The sequence below is a fragment of the Lathyrus oleraceus genome, chromosome 7 (genome assembly GCF_024323335.1).
Source record: "Lathyrus oleraceus cultivar Zhongwan6 chromosome 7, CAAS_Psat_ZW6_1.0, whole genome shotgun sequence".
Classification (NCBI taxonomy): Eukaryota; Viridiplantae; Streptophyta; class Magnoliopsida; order Fabales; family Fabaceae; genus Lathyrus; species Lathyrus oleraceus.
In genome coordinates, this window is record NC_066585.1 from 320806630 (window position 1) to 320813396 (window position 6767).

Here is a 6767-nt window from a genome sequence, read left to right on the forward strand (position 1 = left end):
TGTCAAGCATGCTAGCTAGTCATGAGATGATGTGTCTGTCATGCAAGACAGGCATGAGTTGATGTGTCATAAAAAATCCAAATGATGCAAAATTTATGTCCAAATTCATTGTCATGGAATGATCTACAACTTTCATGTTGGAGGTTTTGCCATTTGAAGTTTTTTTAAGGGAGTCGCCAATTGAATTGGCGCCTCCTCTTAAAATTACACATAGGCGCCAATTGGATTGACTAGGGCACCTGCCCTAGCCAATCCAATTGGCGCCTCGGAGTCGCCAATTCAATTGGCGACACCTCCTAAAAGTGGGATAGATTGAAATTTTTTTTGAAACATGGTGTATTTTAAGAATTTTTTCAAAAAACTGGGTTATCTCGGTAAAAGAAAACCACCAAAATGGTTTCAACTAATATCGCTAAAACCAAACATAAAATCGAAAATGTATATAGAGGACCGAAGAAAAAGTAATCAAAACGCACGAGCTCAAAAGAACTCTGAACAAATCATAATTCTTCTGAAGCTGAAGTTCTACTCCACAAGGGTCTTTACTGTGCCTGCTAAGTTCAAACCCTAAAGCTTCCTTCTCAATCTCTTCACATTCCTCTGAGCCTGAGTTCTCGTCAATCCTCATCGTTCAATCTTCCACCTCGTTATACACGTATATAATTTCGTTCTTTTTGTACCATTTTTATATGTTTTCGTTTTCTTAAACAATTTATCCGATGCATATTTTGAATTTGTTATAATCTACTTAAAACAATGAAATTCAAGTTCTATTAATGTTAGGGTTCCGTTTGGGAACAAATTCCTATGATTAAAGCTCAATTTTGTTTGTGGCATTAATATATATTTTTTGTTTTTAGGTTTTTCTTTCAGTGATTCAGCAGAAAATAGAATTTCTAGATTCGCATTTGGTATTTCGTATTGGGAATTTGTATAGCAAACTTGGGATCTCATGGAGGCTGACAGGTATTCTTCAAAACCAGCTATACTTATGTCTGTCACATTAGCATTAGCATATGTGCATCAGAATGTTTTATCGTTCATACTGTCACTGTGAATTTGAGTGCTATAACCTATGAAGCACGAAACCGGAAACACGACACCAACACTGACACGTCACACCGGCAATGATTTGAAAAATTAAAGATAATCGCATGTGTCGGTGTCGGTTTCGGACACTGACACACGCACTTTTTTTCAGAGGTGTCAGTGCTAAAGAGGTTATAACTGATCATTCATTAAGATAATAGTTATTTGATAATATTTTGTATTAATTAGTGTATTGTGGAACAATAATGATTTGTTCAAAATCCGCTATACTATAGCTCTATAGTGTTCACAAAACAATGGATTAAACATGTTTTGGTATTTAGTGGAAAGTTAGTTGTACTATCACAATCGCACGAGCTGAACTGAACCCATAGTGGTTAAGAGAATTGAATGATTTTCTTTTTTTTATGCTCTAATTTGTTGTGTTATATAAACATTCCTTTCATAATGCTCATGAATGTCTTACCAGATTAAATACCCCAACCACCTTTGAGATGCCATTGGAGGTGTTTGGTCACGAATTGCAATTTGCTCAGGTATTGTAATGTTTTTTAAACTGTTAATTCGAGAGTGGACATTGCTTTGTGGAAAGTGTTCTTTTCTGCTATAGGTCAATGGAACTTGAATGCTGCAATTTTAATGCAAACAAATTAGTGCACAGCTAGTAGAATAACGCTGAGTTAATGTTGTATAGGTATGGCTTCCTTTAAGAGTTTGTTTGAATTGACTTGTCTAAACCGGGCCTAAGTAATGAAAATGTCAACTTATTCACCTACTTCATGTAATCCAAGGGAGTATTTAGTTTCAGATGAAACACTACTGGGAGTCAGTTTATTTATAACTAATAGGAGATGCTCCTCTCAATTTACCGAAAGGTTGTATCCAAAATCTTATTGCATAATAATGAGGGGATAATTTGAGTTGGATGACAATATATTCACAGGTGCACAAAGGCTTTCAATGTGCAGTGAAGACTTTAAGTTTCTGCTTAATTAGAAAGTGTTTTAAAAATCTTTGGGAATATTAGGAGTACTGAAATTTTTTGAAATCATGATTGACCAAAAGACATGTGCCTTGTTCTGTCATTGCTTCAACTTATAGGCATTCAGATGATATATGATTTTATAGAAGACCGGTATTTTTTAATTTAATTTAATAACTTCCTATAAAGTCTGACAGTTTTATTTTGAATAGGACCCCAATTCTAAGCACCACGGAACTACAGTATGGGATGCATCACTTGTTTTTGCCAAGTTTCTTGTAAGTTGAATATCTTCCTCAAATGCTCGGGAAAGTCTTGACATTTTTTCATGAATGAATTTGTTAGATCTTAAGTTGCTTTTTTACATAATGATATAGTTTATTTGGTTTACTCTTTAGATTATCAATTATTAAAGCATATATAATGCATGCCTTATAATTTTGAGGTGTACATGAAGATGAAGTAAAGTGATAAAGTTAAAAACCTAGATGTCCATATAATAATCACAGAATTTGCTACTGTGACCAGAGAGCCGCGAATTGATTTGCAAGAACTTGTTCGCGGTACTTTTGCGAATTGGTTTGTCCAAATTTGTACACAATTCACAAAGCATGGAAATAGCTCGGAAAAAAACCGGTCTCAAAACCACTTAACTGGGTAAAGGACGCCACACTAATAATTTGTAATAGCACTATATAAGTATATATCCATATCCAAAGCACGTTGCTGTTTCTTTTATGCTGCTCTTTTATAGATAATCTTGCTCCTATTGCTCACAAACTTTAGAAGTTGGATTATGCTAGCTTGTTGGGTTGACAGCTTAAGCTAGAAGGACTTCTGTTAAGCTGTCAACATTTTCAGTGCATGTGGAACTATTCTTATCCCATTGTTGTTAGCTGTTGTGTTTAGTTTATTTTATATTTTATGATAATTGTTAAATTGATAATAAATTAGTAATAATTCCTTTAATATCAGCATAATTGATTAAGCAATGTGTAATAAACTTCAAATTTAGTCAATTTCTTTAATTATATCTTCATGTTTAGACTCTTATTTTTGTCTTTTAATATTTCAAGTTTATTTATATTGAGATTTAATATTTTACAGTATGCACTTTATTGTTTTTAACTAGACTAAATGAAAAAAACATTAATAACATACTGCTTAAAATTTTATAATGTACCACAAAGCCAAATAGTGTACCAACTTGTACCATGTTCCACAAACCCAAATAATGTACCTATTTGTACCATGTAACCCAAACCCAAATAATGTACCGACTTGTACCATGTACCAAAGAGAACTGCTAACCAGGTGACTATAGTCACAATATAGATAAGCCTTGGACTTATTTTGGATAGTGTACATGAATAAAATTTATTAAAAAGTATATACACCTTTTATCACCCATAGTTTTTGTGCTTCCAAGAAGCACAGAGTGCATTGAGAAAAGTGGTAAGTTATATGACCTGAATTGAAACCTAAAAGAAAACACACACTCTCTCTTCTTTGGGTTAGATCCTTTGAAACTGGGTTAGGTCATGAAGTTCCTTAGATATTTCATTGACTTTATATTACCTTGTAATTTTTTAACCTCATATTATTGTTATTCCTTATAGTGCATCTTATATCCTTTAGGAACGGAATTGCAGAAAAGGAAGGTTTTCCCCCGCCAAACTTAAAGGAAAACGTGTAATAGAACTAGGGGCTGGTTGTGGTGTTTCTGGGTTTGGTGTGTTTTTTCGAATCCTTACTATAAAATTGTGTATTAAATTAGTCAACTGTGCCTAAATGCACTCATTGGTCAAACTTGATCTGAGCTATACATACCCTATTTTATTACTCTCTTTGCAGGCATGGCTTTACTCGGTTGCAATGTTACAGTGACAGACCAAGAGGAGGTTTTGCCATTGTTACAAAGAAACGTCGATCGTAATACTTCAAGGGTCATGCAAAAGAATCCTGGTTTAGTTTTAAACTTATAAACCATCCTTTTTAGCATATGGACTTGCTACTCATTTATTTATGTTGAAGTATTTCAATTGAATGTTGTTGAAACTTGCCATTGTGTTTATTCATTTGTGATTGTGTTTTGTGGATTTGAGTTATGGCAGTATTAGTATCTCACTCAAAAATCTTCTGCTTCTAGATTCATTTGGTTCAATCAAGGTTTCGGTGCTTCAATGGGGAGATGAGAGTCACATTAAGGATGTTGGTCCTCCATTTGATTACATTATTGGCACTGACGTTGTAAGTGTTGAAAAGTAGAGTTAATAAACTAACTCACCTGACAAATTATAAATTGTCATTTATATGTTATTCTGTTCTAAGTGGAACATCATCCTACTTTTTGTTTTACTTTATTTCCTTGAAGGTTTATGCAGAACATCTATTGGAGCCTCTGTTGCAGACAATACTTGCTTTATCTGGACCTAGGACTACTATTGTGGTATGTGATTCAACTTTTTATACTTAAATTATGCCCTTCCTTTGTATAGTTGAATTGGATATACTGATTTGTTTTATTTGTTTTGAAATTGTATACGAAGTTGGGTTATGAGATCCGTTCCACCAGTGTCCACGAGAAGATGCTTCAGATGTGGAAAAAACACTTTAACGTGAAGACTGTTTCAAAATCAAAGGTATGCTATATGTTCTTTCAACATCATATACATGCCCTGGACTAGTAACATTGTTTTCTAACATATTAACAAATAGGTGAGTTTGGTTCTGATAGAGACTTGGGTATTACGGAGTGTCCAAGCCCACATCTAGTGGTATAAGATGCTCGGTTTAGTATTTAAGTGGGCCAATTCTTCTACCTTGCTTGCTAGCTTTTAAGGATGGGTTATGAGTGCTTAAATACTTATCAATTGGCATCAGACTTGGTTGCTGGTGGCTCAGAAAGAGCTACCTACAGAGGGTTCACTGAAAGGTCAAGTAAAGCATCATAGAGTGCAGCCGCAGAGACGTCAGCTCTCAAAGGCAGTGCTATGTTAGTGACTTGGTATTACAGGGTGCTAAAGTCCCACACCAAGTAGTATGGGATGCTCGATGTAGTAATTAAATAGCTTGGTTCTTCCCCTTTATAGCTAGCTTTTAAGGGTAGGTTTCCTAAGTGCCTAGATACTTATCAAGTTCCTACATGAAACATCACTTAATCCTCACTTTGTGCACCCCTTTGATAACTAGCTTTTAAGAGTAAGTTCGGTAAGTGCTTAGATACTTATCAAGCTTCTACTTCACTTTGTGCAGATGGATGAAACATTTCAACATCCAAGCATTCAACTATATATTCTGGGATTAAAACATTCAGCAGAGAACTCAGGTCAAGCTGCTGCTGAAAAAGTTGATGTTGAAACTGGTGTTAAAGATAAAAACACCGAGGAGAGTACTGTAGTAGAAGGAGCTGGTCTTATTGAAGAAAACACTGAGGATCATAGTAATTCAATTCCCCCAAATGCAAACCTTAGTGAGTGGGAGGCCAGAAGGTATGGCTCAATGGCTGCAAGGATTCTTCGAGATGTTAAAATATCATGATATCGAGAGTTGGTTTAAGAACAGTGGTCCGGTTAGACGTTTTGTCTTAGTGTTCACCTTTATATGACTCATCTTTTATCAGGATCACTAGCTGGATTCCGATCTTTCTGCCGTTGAAGTTTGAGTGTGGCAATGATGTATTTTGCCAGAACTTGAAAGCATTCGCATAATGGTTGGCAACTGCATCATCAAGTTGAGGTCTACCGAACATGTATGGGATTGTCTTTTTAAAATTAGGCATGTAGTTTGGATTAATATGATTCTTTAGAAATGAGAGTTTATCCAATAAAAAGTGTATGATTTTTAACTAGCAAAATTGTTATTTTAAATTATCGGCGTTCACAGAGCAGTTGAATAAGATTTAAAAAATAAAATAATTGACGTACTAAGTTAACTTTAACTTATGATTGAGAAATTGATTTGGATTACTACTTTCTCTGTTCCTTTTTAAGTGTTATTTTTTGATTTTTTATACATATCAAGAAAGTTAATCATTATTGTTACTTTTCAAATAATAATTTTTGTTTTACCTATAATACCCTTAATTATTTATTACATTCATTTTACTTTTTCTTTCTATGTAATAATTATCTAGGGTTAAAGAAATGGACACTTAAAAAGGAACGGAGGGAGTATTTCTAATCCATATTTATCTGCATTAAATGTCATTTCACGTGTCTGGTATACCCATATAATAAACTGAAACTTCAGTAGTGTTAGAGGGCCTAATACCATACTCATCTGCATTGGATGAACATCTACAAAGATTAATATATAGAGGAGCGGTAAGAATAGTCGATTTAACTTACTCTCTAAAAATACTCTCATGATTGGATGACAAACCAATTTCGGTTTGTTGGGCTGTCCGTTTTGTCCGTATTTTTTTTTGGGACGGATTAATATCCTCTAGTATGTCTAATCTGTCTCGCTCCGTTTTTCTGTGAGCTTTTGCGGACGCGGGTATTAACATGAAAATTTACAATTTTAAACTTAAAAGATGTAACGACCGCGGGTCCGTTTCGCCTAGCACTTTTTTTTTGGCGGGACAAGGTTTTAGGCCTGCACCCTTAACAAAGCCCTCTCTATCCTTTATTTTTGTGAACTTTTGTGGGACGAGTCTAAATGAGACGGGTTTAAAGGAGACTTGATGAACGATAAGACAGTATTTTATGGCGCGACCGAGTATTTTATGGCG

At 34.6% G+C, this 6767-nt stretch overlaps 1 protein-coding gene across 2 annotated transcripts; it reads left to right on the top strand.

The window, feature by feature from the left end:
- The first annotated feature begins 393 nt into the window (after positions 1-393).
- LOC127105090 (uncharacterized) lies at positions 394-5888 on the top strand. 2 transcript variants are annotated; one of them, XM_051042255.1, is made up of 10 exons: positions 394-655; positions 861-966; positions 1520-1586; positions 2245-2310; positions 3671-3764; positions 3887-3997; positions 4182-4282; positions 4407-4481; positions 4582-4674; positions 5288-5888. In XM_051042255.1, exons 2-10 carry the CDS (start codon positions 953-955, stop codon positions 5570-5572), a joined length of 906 nt encoding a protein of 301 aa, XP_050898212.1. In that variant the 5' UTR covers positions 394-655; positions 861-952; the 3' UTR covers positions 5573-5888. The 2 variants fall into 2 exon arrangements, with proteins under 2 accessions (XP_050898212.1, XP_050898213.1); XM_051042256.1 differs by having other exon boundaries at positions 874-966.
- The last annotated feature ends 879 nt before the right edge of the window (positions 5889-6767 follow it).

What these genes read in the sequence shown, in the direction of transcription:
- LOC127105090 (XM_051042255.1), top strand. An exon ending in TTGTGGTGTTTCTGGGTTTG is followed by an intron (nt 3,765 to 3,886) that starts GTGTGTTTTTTC and finishes CTCTCTTTGCAG; the next exon opens with GCATGGCTTTACTCGGTTGC. An exon ending in ACATTATTGGCACTGACGTT is followed by an intron (nt 4,283 to 4,406) that starts GTAAGTGTTGAA and finishes ATTTCCTTGAAG; the next exon opens with GTTTATGCAGAACATCTATT.